The 16,388-nt window shown below is 46.9% G+C and overlaps 3 protein-coding genes across 6 annotated transcripts in view; 2 read left to right on the forward strand and 1 right to left on the reverse strand.

Moving 5' to 3' along the window:
- The window catches only part of LOC111852627 (26S proteasome regulatory subunit 4), a 58,122-nt gene extending 45,062 nt beyond the window's left edge, over positions 1-13,060 (forward strand). Inside the window, exons 1-11 of one of the 3 annotated variants that reach the window (XM_023828752.2) lie at positions 9,748-9,838; positions 10,240-10,293; positions 10,405-10,501; positions 10,584-10,708; positions 10,806-10,991; positions 11,074-11,202; positions 11,594-11,690; positions 11,818-12,007; positions 12,127-12,278; positions 12,441-12,595; positions 12,794-13,060. In XM_023828752.2, the coding sequence (XP_023684520.1) occupies positions 9,836-9,838; positions 10,240-10,293; positions 10,405-10,501; positions 10,584-10,708; positions 10,806-10,991; positions 11,074-11,202; positions 11,594-11,690; positions 11,818-12,007; positions 12,127-12,278; positions 12,441-12,595; positions 12,794-12,928 (1,323 nt within the window). In that variant the 5' untranslated portion in view covers positions 9,748-9,835 and the 3' untranslated portion in view covers positions 12,929-13,060. The other 2 variants (XM_023828753.2, XM_072699124.1) reach the window with 2 other exon arrangements.
- On the forward strand, positions 599-7,222 carry kcnk13a (potassium channel, subfamily K, member 13a). Of its 2 annotated transcripts, none has more exons than XM_023828754.2 (2): positions 599-1,980; positions 5,394-7,222. In XM_023828754.2, exons 1-2 carry the CDS (start codon positions 1,644-1,646, stop codon positions 6,254-6,256), a joined length of 1,200 nt encoding a protein of 399 aa, XP_023684522.1. In that variant the 5' UTR covers positions 599-1,643; the 3' UTR covers positions 6,257-7,222. The 2 variants fall into 2 exon arrangements, with proteins under 2 accessions (XP_023684522.1, XP_072555257.1); XM_072699156.1 differs by having other exon boundaries at positions 599-1,008.
- Positions 13,061-13,117: 57 nt separating the features above from the next.
- LOC111852629 (epithelial cell adhesion molecule-like) lies at positions 13,118-16,377 on the reverse strand. Its single transcript, XM_023828756.2, has 9 exons — positions 16,218-16,377; positions 15,966-16,136; positions 15,630-15,867; positions 14,949-15,020; positions 14,515-14,578; positions 14,329-14,427; positions 14,023-14,205; positions 13,849-13,908; positions 13,118-13,615 (listed from the first exon to the last, which is right to left on the reverse strand). The coding sequence occupies exons 1-9, from the start codon at positions 16,288-16,290 to the stop codon at positions 13,553-13,555; spliced, it is 1,023 nt and encodes a 340-aa protein (XP_023684524.1). The 5' UTR covers positions 16,291-16,377; the 3' UTR covers positions 13,118-13,552.
- Positions 16,378-16,388: the final 11 nt, after the last annotated feature.

A 16,388-nucleotide genomic window follows, 5' to 3' on the forward strand; every position in this document is an offset into this window, starting at 1 on the left:
TTCCGAAATGTGATACGTGTAGGTTTCGCTTGTCTGAACACATCGTATTGTGTCGGACACTGCTTCCTTCCTCTAACAATTTTACACGCAGTATGAGCTGCTGTTACGGGACTCCGACATATTTTACGTGGGAAAAGGACTGATATGCGTAACTACCGAATACAACCAGCGTTATGGATACTGAATACCAAACAGAAAAAGCCCTCCCCGGAATTAAATTGTTTATTTGTAATTACTATACGGGCACACTAACAAATGGATAACATGGTTTTAGTAGCCTAAACAAACTCTTTTCGCTCAAAAAATTAAAACTGTCCTGAAACTATTTTTAAGGAAAATGTAATTCATTTAAAACCTGGCCCACGGTTAAGATTAATAACAACAGACTGGCATTACACTGAGAAGCAGGGACATTCGCGAGAAACAGGTTAGAATCGGAAAATTACTGTTTGCGTCAAACTGGGGACAGTGCGCCTCTTATTTACTCTGTGTGCTAAGGGCAGGACAGCGGGGTTTAACTATGAAATTACAACGTACGATTAATGTAGGGTAATGCGCTGGTTATATGCCAAAGTCGCTATACTTGCTGTAGGTCGATTTTGTGTGTGTAGGTAGGTTTTGTGTTTAAGGAAGGCGACGTTGCCTTTCGATTTAGGCTACAATTAGGTATCTGGCACAATTGAAATCTATAGATTTTTGGATGCCTTAAGAAAAATAACCCTTAAAATGGACTAATAGGTAAAGTGGTGACAAGTTTTACGTGGAATTCATTGGTCCCACGAACGATGCGCACTTCGTCCATAAACAGGCTGTTTAGGGTGTGATTACGCTTCTCATTACGCTTTCTCATAATGACCCAGCAGCAGGTGAAAGGCTGAGCTCTGCCCCGAGTCTCCCTCCGTAGCGCTAACATCTGATCGGGATTCCTGACGGACCAGAGGAAAGTTCACGAGTTAAGAAATGAGCCTCTAAAGGGTGATTTCATGCTGGAACAACGGCGTACCGAAGGTAGGATTAAACACACGGTAACCACTCTTTAACGGCGTAGGAATAAATCTGAGGCGTCGTTTCTAATTTATTCATGCTCTTTACGCGTAGAAATGAGAAGACGGAGGATGCACTATTTGTCAGGACAATGTTTCGCTTTCTTTTTTACGTTACAAAACCAGGGCTTTCGTGACACATCTCGCATGGATTTTGCGCAGGATTACTGCTCTTTCTTCGCACTGCTATTTGCAAACATGAAGCGGTGGAGAGTGTGGCTCTCAGAACCACCGAGGATTATATTTATTTCCGGAGGATCTGAATTTCGGATATCACTAGCCTGAAAGGAATTACCCGTAAACTACTTTCCAAACGTGCGCAACGCAAATCAAACTCTCGGTATTCCTGTTAAACTCACGACTAACTCTGCTTCTTCAGAATTTTCCCCCCAACGATTTTTGCATTTGTAAAAAGAAAAGGAGCCCTATTTAAAACGCAGTGGATTCAAAAACGGGTTCAATATTATAGTGGAAGTAGCCTAGTACTGTGGAAGTTGGCGATCGCACGCACAGACACCGGTCTTGCCGCGGACGGCCAGCTGTCAGAGAAAGCCCAAGCATGCGGACACGCTGCGGACTCATGTCAGCGGTGGCGGCATAATGGCCTGTCGCAGTGCCTGCTCTTGTGGATTGGGTCCGCTAAACGAAGACAACGCAAGGTTCCTCCTGCTGGCTTTGCTCATTATCCTGTACCTTCTGTGCGGAGCCGCTGTCTTTTCAGCACTTGAGCAGCCCAAAGAGAAACAGGCCAAGGAGAAGTGGGCGCAGCGCTTTGAGCATTTTACTTCAAAGCACAACCTGAGCAGAGGCGACCTGGAGAAGTTCCTGAGGTTCTACGAGGAGGCCAACCTGGCAGGGGTGCGGGTGGACGCGCTCCGACCGCGCTGGGACTTCACCGGAGCTTTCTACTTCGTGGGAACCGTGGTCTCCACTATCGGTAATGTCGTTTGCTTTCAAGTGAAATCCTTAAAACGTTTCATTTCTTCGAGCAAGCTAAAAGCAAATATTTATGCCTGTGCGTAAAAATCGGCGTACAAAATTATGAATAATATTTAGAGCCTATTGTAATATAACGTATTTTTATTTAGTTAACTAATAGATTATTATTTATAACTATATGCAGACAAAAAACAGTTGAATTAAGGCATTATACTTAAAGCAGGAATATATGCAGTTAGTTCAAGCACAGCCCTTAATGCTAATTAAGCTACGCTAAAAAAAAAAACGAAGCTCTTCTCAGTGTCAGGCTTGGCTGTGTGCGTAATTCAGTCCTTATTTTTTACAAGGGACAGAAACCAGTTTTTATGGGTAAGAGTATGTTCAAAGGGTACCTAATGCAGCCTGAATTAATTATTTTTAATAACTGATCCAATTAGACACCACAGAGTGAACAGGGCCACTGAGACATTAGCAGCAGTAGTATTTTAGTGACGCTCTACTGCAGGGTGATGCGCTTCTGAGAGACAAACCCCACCCGCGCGAACAGCGTTAAGCTAAAGAGCCGAGGGTGGGCTGGAGGTGGAGAGGGACGTTTGCTAGACCGGACACCCCCAGCGGAACTGATAAAGTCAGCCTGAGTGACGACTACACAGCTGGCTCCTGACTTTGACGGTACAAACCGCATATCTGTACACAAGTGGGTACCGGGAGTTTGCACCGAGCCTGTAAGGTATAGCCAACCTCAGATTAACTCGGTCAGCACTACACTGTCAGAAAACAAATCCTCAAGGGTCTGCCAATTGTACCCTATTTGTAGGTAAGTGTTTTAGTCTAATTTAAGGTACAGAAATGGACTCCGAGGAATATTTTGTACCATCTGGTTACATTCATGTTGTTTGTACATTGGGGAACAAAACTGAACCAGGACTGTATCCTTTTTGGTAACAATTTACAATAACTGCTCTTTCATAATGCCTTCATAATGCATTCGTGGAACATTCATAAACAGCAATTATACCTTAACATCCTAACATACTATAACAACATATACATTAATAACAGCGATCACTATGATCATTCCCCACACGCAGTTATTAATGTATATGTTGTTATAGTATGTTAGGATGTTAAGGTATAATTGCTGTTTATGAATGTTCCACGAATGCATTATGAAGGCATTATGAAAGAGCAGTTATTGTAAATTAATGTTATTAATGTATGTTAAAGCTGTTAAGATATACTAAGATGTTCAGGTATACCTACATGCTGTTTATGAATGCTCTATGAATGCAGGTGCAGTTAACGTGAAGCGTTACCCCCCTTTTACATATTTTTGCTATCATTAAGATATCTATTCATTCATAACTGCTTCAGGCCCAGGAACAGCTTGGAGCCACACTCAAAAAACACAGGACATAAGGCAGAAGTCCACCCTCCATGGGATGCAAGTCCGTTACAGAGTACCTGGAGAAAATCCACACAAAATGGGAAGAACATGCAAACTCCAAACACCACACACACATACACATTTGTATTCATATTGTTGTGGGAACTGTCCATTCATTCCTGTGGGAAAATCCCTAATCCCAACATGACGACCTTAACCATAAGTAACCAAATAAAATACAAGACTTTTGGAATTTTTTGTTTTTTTGATTGCAATCACAGGTTTTTTTTGAGTTTCCCCTTGTGATGACTGATAAAATGGTCCCTACAACGTCAAAGTAACAGGTTTTTATTATATTGTGGCGACATTTGCTCCCCAAAAACATAATATATACATAACACACTTGTTTCCCAATTCATTCGGTGTATGGTCAGTGAACAGAAATGGCTGGTAGAACTATCATCCTTTCAACAAGATAAGATCTTTAATGGGAAGAAATCAGACATTTATAGGCCGATTTATAAATACATCAGCAGCCTGAGCCACTGAAAAATGCCCATGTTAAATTATTATTTACTCTTTGTGTTAGTGGTTCTGCTTTTTACAGCTTAATACAGTCCCACTGTGTTTTCCTCTTTTGTTTTAATTTCAGCCCCAAGCAGGTTGTTGTCACAGCTGCTTCCAGGAACAAGGAACCCAAAAACGCTCTTTGTTAAACAGCAGGTGAAACGTACCGGTCAAGTAGGCTGACACCCTTTAAGGCTGAAAACATTCACAATTTTATTTCTGCGTATTGCCAATGTCACTAGGTGGCCCCATTTAAACTCAGAAGTTTGCCATTAGTCCAGTATATACAGAAAATGTAGAGCATTTTTAGATATGCCAAAGACTCAAGGTGAAAAGCTGAAGTCCAACTTTTTTGCATGCCTGTACCCTGGTGTGCTGGTCATGGACTGAAACTTGTGGTACTGAAAATCCAGGGAGCACACAGGAGCACGACAGGGGAGCTCAAGTAAGAGTCATAAACTGCTCCCCTATGAAAGCATCAATACCACTTAAGCAGGTGCCAACCCATCAAGCTCTGAGCTAACAGCACTAATAGTGTAACATAAAAGCCCTCAGATAGGTTTCTGTGGGCCTGGTTACTTGGACATGGCCTCCACCCAACCTGGTTCTAGCACGGAGAGCTTTACTCGAGCACTGTGATAGTCAGCTTCCCCTAAGATCTGCGCTGGTAGAGATCTTGGAAAGCAAAGAGATCTGCTGTCGTTCGAAGGGTTCAAGCCTATAGTGCTTTTTCATCTTCAGGGAGCAGAGCTAAGACAAGGTGTGAAGAAGCCCCCACAATTATTTGCATCTTTGTCAGCAAGAGACGGGGAAGATCTGTAACATGGGGACATTAGCTCCGTCACCAATGGCAACCTGACCAGGACTCGGATGTCTAGCGGCTAAGTGACGGCCCTCATTAGGGCGTCCCTCATTAGCGTGTATGGATCCAAGCATCCTAACGAGCCATGAAAGCGAACTGGCCCTCAGCTAGACCCGCAAGCTTGATGACAGGTTCCTCCATCATGCAGAGATGGGGGGGGGGGGGGGGGCTATGAACAGCTCACCACTCGCTGGAGAGCCGATTCGGCTCCTGTAGTCAACCCTTCAATTAGATTGAAATTACAGTTCCTTTTAATTAGCTAGAAACGATTAACTTTAGAAACAGCCGTTATGCAGCTTAAAGCTGGTAGCGTAGGCGGCCTTGGCCCATACCTCCGGTACTGTGACACATCTCCACAGGAGTGTATCAACGCCCTGACAGCACACAGTTTCCCGTTTTAAGGAGGTGGGTCTAAGCAACTAGAGGAGGCAGGACCAAAACATCTGACTGGTTGGTCCCGTCTCCTGTAGCTGCTTGGACCCACCTTCTCTACAATTTGAGTGGTCATCTCCCTGAACCAATCATTGTTCCTTTTGCCCCCAGAACATGTTTGTGTAAGTAAAACTCTCATGAGCTTTTTCCTTTTCCACTCCAGGCTTCGGCATGACAACCCCCGCCACCGTCGGAGGAAAGATCTTCCTCATCTTCTATGGGCTCATTGGTTGTGCGGCCACCATCCTCTTCTTCAACCTGTTCCTGGAGCGTCTGATCACGGTGCTGGCCCTGGTTCTGAAGGCCTGCTACCAGATGCGGAGTAAGGACGGCGAGCCGACCAGGGGTGGTCCGGCGGGGTGGAAGCCCTCGGTCTACTGTGTCATGCTCATCCTCTGCCTGGGGGCGGTGCTGATTTCCTGCTGCGCCTCCGCCATGTTTGCCGCCATCGAGGGCTGGAGCTACATGGACTCCCTCTACTTCTGCTTCGTGGCCTTCAGCACCATCGGCTTTGGGGACCTGGTGAGCAGCCAACGGCCGCTCTATCAGCACCAGTCCGCTTACCGACTGGGCAACTTCCTCTTCATCCTCGCCGGCGTCTGCTGCATCTACTCGCTCTTCAACGTCATCTCTATCGTCATCAAGCAGGTGCTCAACTGGATCCTGCGCGCCCTGCGGCGGCCATGCGGCGGCGCCCGCTGCTGCCCTGGCAACGGCTTTCGCAGACGGCGGAACCTGGTGGTGCCGAGTCAGCCTCGTGGCCGCCGCGACCTCTCCGTTGAGACGGACGCAGCCAATGAGAGCGATCTGGATGGCCGGCGGATGTCAGGGGAGATGATCTCCATGAGGGACTTCCTGGTGGCCAACAAGGTGTCCCTGGCCATCATGCAGAAGCACCTGTCGGAGGCGGCTAATGGTCACCAGGCCCAGTCTTCGTCCACTGAGCAAAACGATGGCTTCTCCAGGGGGGTGGGTGCCCTGGCCATCATGAATAACAGGCTAGTGGAAACCAGTGAGGACAGATGAGCTTGGGACATGGCTGTGGGCAACAAGATCTGAGGGCTTAGGGCAGCTTGGGGGTCATGTGATTCAGGTGTTGCACTAATAGCAGTGAAGCCACAGGCTGTACACAGGGGGCCATATGTTCAGATTTGACTAACTGAGCACCTGGCTTTTTGGTTCGTCACTGCCGGACTTCTGTCTCTAAGGGTTCATGTTGTTTACAGACTGAACACCCCAGGGGAGTTCAGACTTTCAGCTGTATTTACACGAAAAATGTCTGTTTACATGAAAATGCAGGAGGCTGTAGAAATTAGGCATCAACTGTGCTCGAGGTCACCATACACGGTGAAAAATTATTCTCAGAAAGACGGCGACCTTTTCTACCAACAACCAAACAGAATCCGTCCTGTATAATTAACAGATTGCTCTATTAATCAGGCTCTTTCCCACTATGCAGAACATCTTGTTCCACGTCTGGCAGAAAATGAGATCCGAGACAAAACCATATGTTGCGGTTTGCTTCCCATCCCCTGCTTACAGGAAAACACAGAGACCGACGGAAGAGAGAAACCTGAAAACTGATTTCCCCGTCCATTACACACATCTATTTTAGCATTGCTCCCTCATTACCTGGAAATTACGGAAACAGGCATAAGCTTTCACGTTCAGTACAGCAGACCCATCGGTTACACACGTGCTTAAATGTCCCAGAACCCACGTCCGGTCCCCTGCTCTCGGTGAAACCTGGTCAGAAATGTGCACTCAGAATGTCACATGTTGTTGTTAATGAATTTATTATGATGTAAGCTGAGAGTGATTTGTATGAGTGAAACAAGCACAGTGTTTACACCTCTGTATCCTGTTGGATCCTGTTGGTACAAACCAGAACCCCCCCCCCCTGACCTGCCAGGGATCCAAGGAGCAAGGCTTCAACTGGGGGCCTTTTCAAACAACCTCTTTTACCAGAGAATATGAAGAAAAAACAAGAAAAAAAAAATGCCCTGGGGTGGGGGGGCAGGGGTGCGTTTGCATTTAAAAAGGAGCGAGGGGAAGGAAGGTGTTTAAAAGGTGCAGGCTGGATCGACGTGGAGCACCGCCGCTGAATAATGCATGATGAAGGACATCAAAAGCGGGAGATTCTCAGGCTCTTTGAAAGATGCACCTGCGTAGTGACAGCCACGGTCATGAAAGCAGACCGGGCCTGCAGAGGTGATAACGCAGCACCGTCTAATCACGCCGTCCCAGCCGCAGATGCCGAACGCGCGTCTGTACACCAGGCGAAGCACGCAAGTTGAATCCCACCGTGTGTATCCCCCTACGTCATCTGCTCGGAGCTCTGCGGTATCAGTCCTGTCCTAAACAGACTTCAGAATGCTCTAAACACAGCCGTGTATTGATTTCCTGAAGCTATGACACGCTGCGTTTGCCCTGAAATCCTACGACACCATTCAGCATAGCTTTAGAACATCAGGTGTGCCTCACACACACACACGGTCAAGCAGTGCGAGACAGCCTTTCTCTTTTAGGCAGACATTATGAGTAACAGCCAGTCCTCAAACCTCAAGGCATTTAAACCCCTTCTGTTAGAGAGACCGTACATAGTGTTACTGTGTTTTATGCAGCTGTGGGATCTGTCACACACGAAATAAGACACTTCAGCTAAACTGCGGTCAGCCTGGTTTACGGTGAACTCGGACGACCTCCACCCCTCCCCAGCAGCAAATGTTTGTCCCCAGGCAACACACAGTAATGTGGTACTTGAGAAATACTCAGTAATTTGCCTGTTCATTTATGTCTGGAAAACCACTTGTCAGGTCAGTGCCATCGCTACAGGCTGTACACCCTACGCCCAAAGCAACAGATTTTCCAGACTAAATGACAAGCTGCATAAGGGCGGGGCTGATGGAACCAGCGTCAGGGACGTAGGAATCGGGGGGGGGGAACATGACCCCCCCAAACGTTTAATTTGGCTTCATGCATCCCCCCCAATAAACAGACCTCTGCATTTAAAATAATAAATTGTGTCCCTCCTCCAGTCTCAAACTCTTTCCTGAGCCATTACTTGCGTCACAAACTGTAGCCACTCACCAGGTAAATCGGCATACCAATGAAAACACACAGGCTACTCCCCCATGCCTGAACTACTGTTAAAAGTGGGGAGTTGCTGGCCGGGTTACTGGCTTGGATGGGATATAAATTTTTCATACCGTTATATCACCCAGACATTATACCACGGTCTGCGTTTTGATGGTATTTTCAAAAGCAACGCTTCTTTGCTATTGTGAAATCTTGGCGGAAAAATTTGCCAAGCTGGGGGAGGGATTCTCCCACGATATATTTTGCCGAACGACAATTTTTACCGTGGGGCACCATCCCACCCTCCCCCACTCACTAAGATTACCAAAATACCACGACGTACCATGTTACTCTAATACCGCTCAAGCCTGATGCTGACTCTCTTCCACGTAACCAGAAGGCTCTCAGGTGTGGTTGGATGTTTAAGGAAGCCCCTGGATCTTAACGAGTGATTCACATAGGGCAGGTAATCTCTGTTAGTAAGTGACCCCAATGCAAGTTCAGAGAAACACACATACAAATTCCACATAGCTGTCTTTGCTGAAATCCCCACAAAGAGCACCTGCTGAGACCTTAACACGCAGTGCACATCAGACTGGATACGTTCAAATAGCATTTCCTTCTAACCAACAGGGGGTGCAATTACACCCCCGCTAAAATCGCCTATGTACGGAGCGAAAAACTAATGACATTCGGCGCGTCTTTAAAAGGACAGAGAGCGGGAAGGAGGAATGAAGGTAATCTGGAGAATAAAGAAAGGCTGACATCTTAGTAAAAGATGTAAAGAAGAGAGCAGAAGCAGACAGTTACAACAGCATAAATGCCTATGGTTATGCATTATGTGACAACAACAGACCAAATATCTAAATTTACAATGAGTGGGGGAAAAATATCAGCAATACAGAGGTGATCCAAACAAATCAAACACACACACACACACGTGAAGTCCAAATAGGCACCATGACTTGAACTCCACAGTGACACAAACTGAACAGTACAGAAACGCACTGACAAATTAATCATTTATCAAGTAACTCTCATACCAAGAGCTTCCAAATGTATGGAAACTTTAGAAAATAAATCTAATGAAGCAAAATTTTAGGACACTAAATAAAACTTTGGGATCACTAAAACATTATATATTGCTTAAACATGTTTCAAAGTCTAAAAATCAAAGTGAGCGTAAACTAAACGCAACTAAAGCAAATTAGTGGTACGAACTTACTTTATGAATCCTGCTTGCTCACTGATGAAAACGTGTTTATACCAAGTTTTCTGTTCCTGCATTATCCAATTGAAACAACACAGTGCTCAGACTTTTCAATTAACCCTCACTTGCACGGATGCTTGGGTAAAAAAGGGGGGAAAAAACTATCCACACGCCATTAAATGACAGGAAACTACATTTTCAGCAATGCTCCTTGAGTCTGTGAAACAATTTACCATCCGCGTTATGTTTCTTGTGCGGTTTGGCCCAATCTAGTTGCCGTATCATAACGTCACAGACCGTCAATACAGCCGTCCGGGATGGTGAGACAGCGTTCTGTTATCTCTGTTTTAACTGTGTGTTTTGATCGTTATTATACACCGATTTCCCCGTCATTTCATGTCATCATGTGTCGTGCATGTCAGTTTTTAAACCACGCAGTGATCCACGTTAAAAGCCTCAGAATTTACGTTTGTTTGTTGGCTCACTTGAGACATCCCTGCCCAGCGGTATAATGGTGTGACAGAAGCTTGCTGTTTATTCCTTCGTCATTGGATCTGTTGAGCATGTCACTATAAATACACCGGACCGCATGCTTGTGAAGTCCAGCAAGGCGGCTCAGGGCCACGGTAATGCAGCTTTTTGAAGCAGCAGTGAATATGCGCGGTGTGGATGAGGCTAAAATGTTAACTCGTCCGGCTTTGTGCCTGTGAATATGTAACAGGGTCAGAGTCAGAGTGGAGGCCATGGGCCCGGCGGAGGAAAGAAGGATGACAAGGTGAGCTTATCCAGAGTTGTTCTCTGCCCATCCAAGTACCCATTTTTATCATGACAACATCTCTGTGGAAGACACTGCAGTACATTTTCTAATTTGTGAGTGTAATTTTAGGAGAAGAAGAAGAAATATGAACCACCAATTCCGACTAGAGTGGGGAAGAAGAAGAGGAAGTCGAAAGGGCCAGACAGTGCTAGCAGGCTGCCTTTGGGTACACAAGGGTGCAGGCTGGGATGGAATTGATCCCTGGGATTGACTTGGAATATAGTAACCTCTTCTGTGTCCTCTGACAGTCACCCCTCACAGCCACTGCCGCCTGAAGCTGCTGAAGCAGGAGAGGATCAAAGACTACCTTCTGATGGAGGAGGAATTCATCCGGAACCAGGAACAGATGAAACCGCTGGAGGAGAAGCAGGAGGTGGTTATGGTTATGGTTCTGCTTCAAAGCCTTGAAATCAGTCTCTGCTATGGATCTTCAAACCTTTGGTAACTGACATCCTGCTCAACGTGTGCAGGAGGAGAGGTCAAAGGTTGATGATCTGCGGGGATCTCCCATGTCAGTTGGGACGCTGGAGGAGATCATAGATGACAACCACGCCATCGTGTCCACATCTGTGGGGTCAGAGCACTATGTCAGCATCCTGTCCTTTGTGGACAAGGACCTGCTCGAGCCTGGCTGCTCTGTGCTGCTCAACCACAAGGTACCGGCCCACCCTGTGTAGTAGTCTGCTGCTGATTGTGCTGATTGGCTGGTGAGGGAATGATACATTGGCTTGTTGACAGGTCCACGCTGTAATTGGAGTGCTGATGGATGATACAGACCCATTGGTGACAGTCATGAAAGTGGAGAAGGCTCCTCAGGAGACTTACGGTGACATTGGAGGTCTGGACAGCCAGATCCAGGAGATCAAGGTGCTCAGGCTGAGAAGCTATCCCACACACATAGCATGGTTAAGTTCTGGGGCCCGTTTCACAAAGCAGGAATTTAGCCGGATAAGTTGTCTGATTTAAGGTAGCATGGGCTAAATCTAACTGAACAAAGAAAGTCCATTTAGTCCAGACTACCTTAAATCCGACAAGTTATCCAGCTAAGTAAGAAATCCTATTTTGTGAAACAGTTCCATATTCGATAAAGATGTTGCCGAGGTTCATTAAATATTCTGTTGTATAAAAATGATTAATTTAAGAGCCAGTCAAAGCTAATGCCACTTTTTTGAGATGTAGTACTAACAATTTTTTTCAAATGTGGTAGTTAGTATGACCATCCAAGCATGATCACATGATCCCTGACCTGTCATCCTAGGAGTCAGTAGAGCTTCCACTTACCCACCCTGAGTACTATGAAGAGATGGGGATTAAGCCCCCCAAAGGGGTTATTCTGTACGGGCCTCCTGGAACAGGTGAATGGGGCTTTCGGGGAGGGGGGGGGGGCGCATGGTCAGCAGCCGGATTTGCACACCGTAGCTGCAAGTTGAGGACACTCAAGGCTGTTTTTTTCTCTTATACGTCTGCATTTCTGGGTCATAGGGAAAACCCTACTGGCCAAGGCAGTAGCCAACCAGACGTCAGCCACTTTCCTGCGGGTGGTGGGCTCGGAGCTCATCCAGAAGTACCTTGGCGATGGGCCCAAGCTGGTCCGGGAACTCTTCCGGGTGGCAGAGGAGTATGCCCCCTCCATCGTCTTCATCGACGAGATCGATGCCATTGGCACCAAAAGGTGAAGCTCAGTAGGCAGATTGCTCGCGTTTTCTCCCACACACACACTGACGGAACAGTCAGTCTCACTGCTGGGAGGCTGGGTGCTTGGGCCTGCACTGAGCATGGCATCTCCCACAGGTATGACTCCAATTCCGGTGGTGAGCGGGAGATCCAGAGGACGATGCTCGAGCTACTGAACCAGCTTGATGGGTTTGACTCGCGGGGGGACGTTAAGGTCGTCATGGCCACCAACCGCATAGAAACCCTTGACCCCGCTCTGATCCGACCAGGTGGGTTACTTCATTGGGGATGTTGGGGGTTTCATGTATATAGAGTAAAAAAAAAAAAAAGCGTTGGGTATATGACATTGACAGTTCCGCAGTACTCCTCCTCAAAAACTGAGGAGATAAGATCTCTACCCACCACCCCCCCCCTGACCTTAACCCCACCAGGAAGGATAGATCGGAAGATTGAGTTCCCACTGCCAGATGAGAAGACAAAGAGGAGGATTTTTCAGATCCACACCGGCAGGATGACCCTGGCTGAGGATGTGACACTGGATGACCTCATCTTAGCTAAGGATGACCTCTCGGGGGCCGACATCAAGGTGCTTTGATTTAAACTGGATTGGTTAATGATGCGGTTTGTTTTGGACCATTAACCTTCATCTTAGACGTAGAACTTACTAAACATGTAAAACGCCCATTATGCTGTGGACGCGCTTTCCTTTGTGATTGTGAAGCCAGGCTTCATCAGGCAGCACCGCCAATCTCTGTCCCTGTACCGCCCACGTTTTTTCTTGCAGGCAATTTGCACGGAAGCCGGACTGATGGCCCTCAGAGAACGTCGGATGAAAGTCACAAACGAGGATTTCAAGAACTCCAAGGAGAACGTTCTGTACAAGAAACAAGAGGGCACTCCGGAGGGGCTCTACCTCTGATCTCTGCTGCCCCCTGTCACACTCCGAGGGTACTGAAACCTGTGCTACTTCCCCGATTCCTTTTACTCCAGGTCATGTCGGATTTGTTTCTGGTTCAGTTTTGAATTTACAAATAAATATTTAATTTCAAAATGCCATGTTCTAATCTTCACGGTAATGCTGCGTTTGTTTAAATCATGAAAGGCAGTCTTCTGAAACAAATGTATTTTGTTTTTCGTTGAGTAGCCGTAGAATTAACATTTTTACACAGTCTTGTTAACAGCATTTCAAAACATTCTACCTATCAGTATAACAGTGCAAAATATAAAGCATAGCTATTATGTAAGTTTTATACATCTTTCAAAAGTCTAATTTTGCAACTTTACAAAATGATTGTGCAACAGTGCCATCTACTGGAAGATGGGTGCATCCACAGTGCATTTTGTCAGTATCCCGTCTGAATATGCATGGTACAACTGAATGACATCTAAAACAATCTTAATTTCTTTTAAATATGTATTTTTCTGAAATAAAATACTATTAGCAGAGTAATTAAATTAGCTGCACTACACTTAATATCAACAAGGCACTTACAATCCCACTGAAAACATGTCAGTGACTACAGTAGCATGGTGGAATTGCACATCACATGACAAAGTAGGCCATGGTCTCCCTCTGTGCCATGTGATAATCATCTTGCCCCTGACCCTGGGAACACAAAGGGGAAATGATTAGCAGACTGTAATTCCAGTTTTTGCCAGCAGGTGGACACTAATTCACCACACCTGGCTTTTTAGGTAGCAGACAGATGATTTAAAAACACATAGAACCCTTTAGAAAAGGACTGAGTTTATAAACCCTTATATAAAACCTTGTAAAAAAGGATTGAGGCTTTAATCAAACATTTTCTGTCTGCTGTTTGTTCTGCTCTCCACTGTTACCTCAATGACTTCAAACTGGAATCTCTTCTTCTCCTGCTCAGCTCTTCGCCGTACCACCACCTACCATCAGAAAATGGGGGAAAGTTAGTGCGACGGGTCCTCGGCCTTCCGAGGATGGGGGTGAGACAGGCCCTAGGTCTGAGGGGGGGTAGGCTAAGGTGGGGCGAGACTCACAAAGACGGCAATGCCAGTGAGGATGGCCAAGGCGATGACGATGATGATGGCAGCAAAGCCAGGCGAGATGGTTTTCATGTTCATGCGGGGCGGCTCGTTGTCGAAAAACAGAACCTTGATGGAGTCCCGCTCCACCTCCAGGCTCCGCCCATCCACCTCCAGACCGAATTTGCTGTTTTTGAGCTGGATGGGGGTTATATGCATAGTTAATAGCAATACTACACATGCATCAGCCACCTGTGCAGCACGTTTATGTCGTATGACGTCTCAATTCCAGTCCCAGCGGTGACTAAGTAGTCCTCTCACATCACGTTCGATGTAGTGGGCTACAGTGGCCACGTCCACTGGGTCCTTGGTTCCGTTCTCCGTAAGGCGGATGGACACAACATGGGATCGCTCCTCGATCTGGGGAGGGGGCACAGACAGCTGCTTGTGGGAGGGAGCATGTCAAGAGAAGGTTCACACTCGCACAAGGACAAGGGCAGCCCTCACATTTATCTCCAGTATCTGTGTGGTGTCCAGTGTGTACTCCTTCACCAGCTTAAAGACCAGCTGCCTGAAACATAGAGGCATCTGTCACCATGACTGTGTTAAAGGCCTCTATTCAAAGTACAAAACCCACAAATAGGAAGCAAGCCGACCAAATGTCCCCACAACGTGATGAATACCCTTTTTTTTTTTTTTTCCTGGTCCCCATGAGGGAGATTTTCTAAAAATCTGACTGGAATCAAAAAACTAATAATGCAAAAACACTTGTATTTTGTTTAGTTACTTATGGTCATGGTTAGGGCTGGGTAGGGGTTAAGGTTGTCATAGCTAGCATTAGCATTTTACCCATAGAAATGAATGAGCAGTCCTCACAAAGATATAATTACCACTCTGTGTGCGTGTGTGTGTGTGTGTGTGTGTGTGTGTGTGTGTTTTACCGTCGTATTGCATCTTTGGTCCTGGCCAGCGGGGTGAACTCCACTTTGAACGTGAATAGAATCTCAATGAGGCTGCAGAAACACAAAGTGGGGGTGAATTGTCCCAGTGTGAGAGTGACCCACAGGTACACTGCCTGTCTTTATGTTCCAGTGTCTGGTACACTGCCTGTCTTTATGTTCCAGTGTCAGGTACACTGCCTGTCTTTATGTTCCAGTGTCTGGTACACTGCCTGTCTTTATGTTCCAGTGTCTGGTACACTGCCTGTCTTTATGTTCCAGTGTCTGGTACACTGCCTGTCTTTATGTTCCAGTGTCTGGTACACTGCCTGTCTTTATGTTCCAGTGTCTGGTACACTGCCTGTTTTTATGTTCCAGTGTCTGTCACTGATTATTTTTACAGCACCAGGAGCATTGATCCCAGGAGCAAAACAAGCATCAAAAAAAGGGCTGTTTCTGCTTAAAATTTCACTTATGTGACAGATTTCAAACAATAACTATTCTAGTCATTTTCAGTTTAGACGTCTCACCAAAATAAACAATATTTGCGTGCTTACTAGATTAGATGAGGTAAACTTTATTGATCCCAGGCGGGAATTCTTGTACATACAGCAGCGAGGTATGTAGAGCACAGACAAACATATTTAGTGTAAAGTCGTACATAATGCAGTCGGTGGTACTCACTGCACTCGCACTAGCCGGTCACACTTGGGGTCGTCCCCGGTCTTGTCGGTGACCCGCACACCAGCGCTGTCCACACACCAGCACAGGTTTGAGTCGTCGTCACACTGCTTAGGCTTGAACATGCCGTGCTCGTCACACTCGGGGTCGTACTCGATATCCAGCCGGCCGCCGGGGAGGATAGTACCGGTACGTCGTTTGTTCAACATCTCCAGATGCATCAGGCGGCACTTCGGGGTCACTGGGGGGGTAAGAGGGGCGGAGGGCCTGTGATTGACGGCATCCCGTGTGAGGGGTAGTGGCTCGGTGACCTGCTTGGACTCGGGCCGGGACACATACGCTCGTTGCAGCTGACCGTCAGGTTGTCGTAGCCGCGGAAGACGGCCTCGCAGGTGCCGCAACGGTTCATGTGACACGTCACGTACTCGTTGTGGCGGCAGAACGCGTCCTCGCACACCTCGTCGAACTCGCAGTTCTCTCGGGCCGGGAACTCGTCGTTGCACTCATCATCTGCAGGAGCGAGCGAGAGAGAGTGCAAATCACAGGCCGACTCCCCTGCAGACGGCCACACCTCCCACGGCCCCCACTCACCCGGCACCGCCGACACGGACGCGGCGCTCCCCAGAATCAGCGCCGAGACGATGCACAGCGTCCTCATCCTCATGCTGCCCCAATCTCCCCTCCTCGCACTGCCGCGGACAGCCAGCGAGCCCGGAGTGGAGAGGAGGCCCGCTTCGCTCCATTACACCCATCTCATTATTC

The sequence above is a fragment of the Paramormyrops kingsleyae genome, chromosome 14 (genome assembly GCF_048594095.1).
Source record: "Paramormyrops kingsleyae isolate MSU_618 chromosome 14, PKINGS_0.4, whole genome shotgun sequence".
In the NCBI taxonomy this organism is placed as follows: Eukaryota; Metazoa; Chordata; class Actinopteri; order Osteoglossiformes; family Mormyridae; genus Paramormyrops; species Paramormyrops kingsleyae.

Excerpts from the sequence above, each read along its gene's own strand:
- LOC111852629 (XM_023828756.2), bottom strand. The coding sequence starts at position 16,290 with ATGAGGATGAGGACGCTGTGCATCGTCTCGGCGCTGATTCTGGGGAGC. Across the intron at positions 14,428-14,514 it reads CACAGATACTGGAGATAAAT|ATCGAGGAGCGATCCCATGT; the intron begins GTGAGGGCTGCC and ends CCCCCTCCCCAG. Across the intron at positions 13,616-13,848 it reads TCCAGTTTGAAGTCATTGAG|GGTCAGGGGCAAGATGATTA; the intron begins GTAACAGTGGAG and ends TTGTGTTCCCAG.
- kcnk13a (XM_023828754.2), top strand. The coding sequence starts at position 1,644 with ATGGCCTGTCGCAGTGCCTGCTCTTGTGGATTGGGTCCGCTAAACGAA. Across the intron at positions 1,981-5,393 it reads AACCGTGGTCTCCACTATCG|GCTTCGGCATGACAACCCCC; the intron begins GTAATGTCGTTT and ends TTTCCACTCCAG.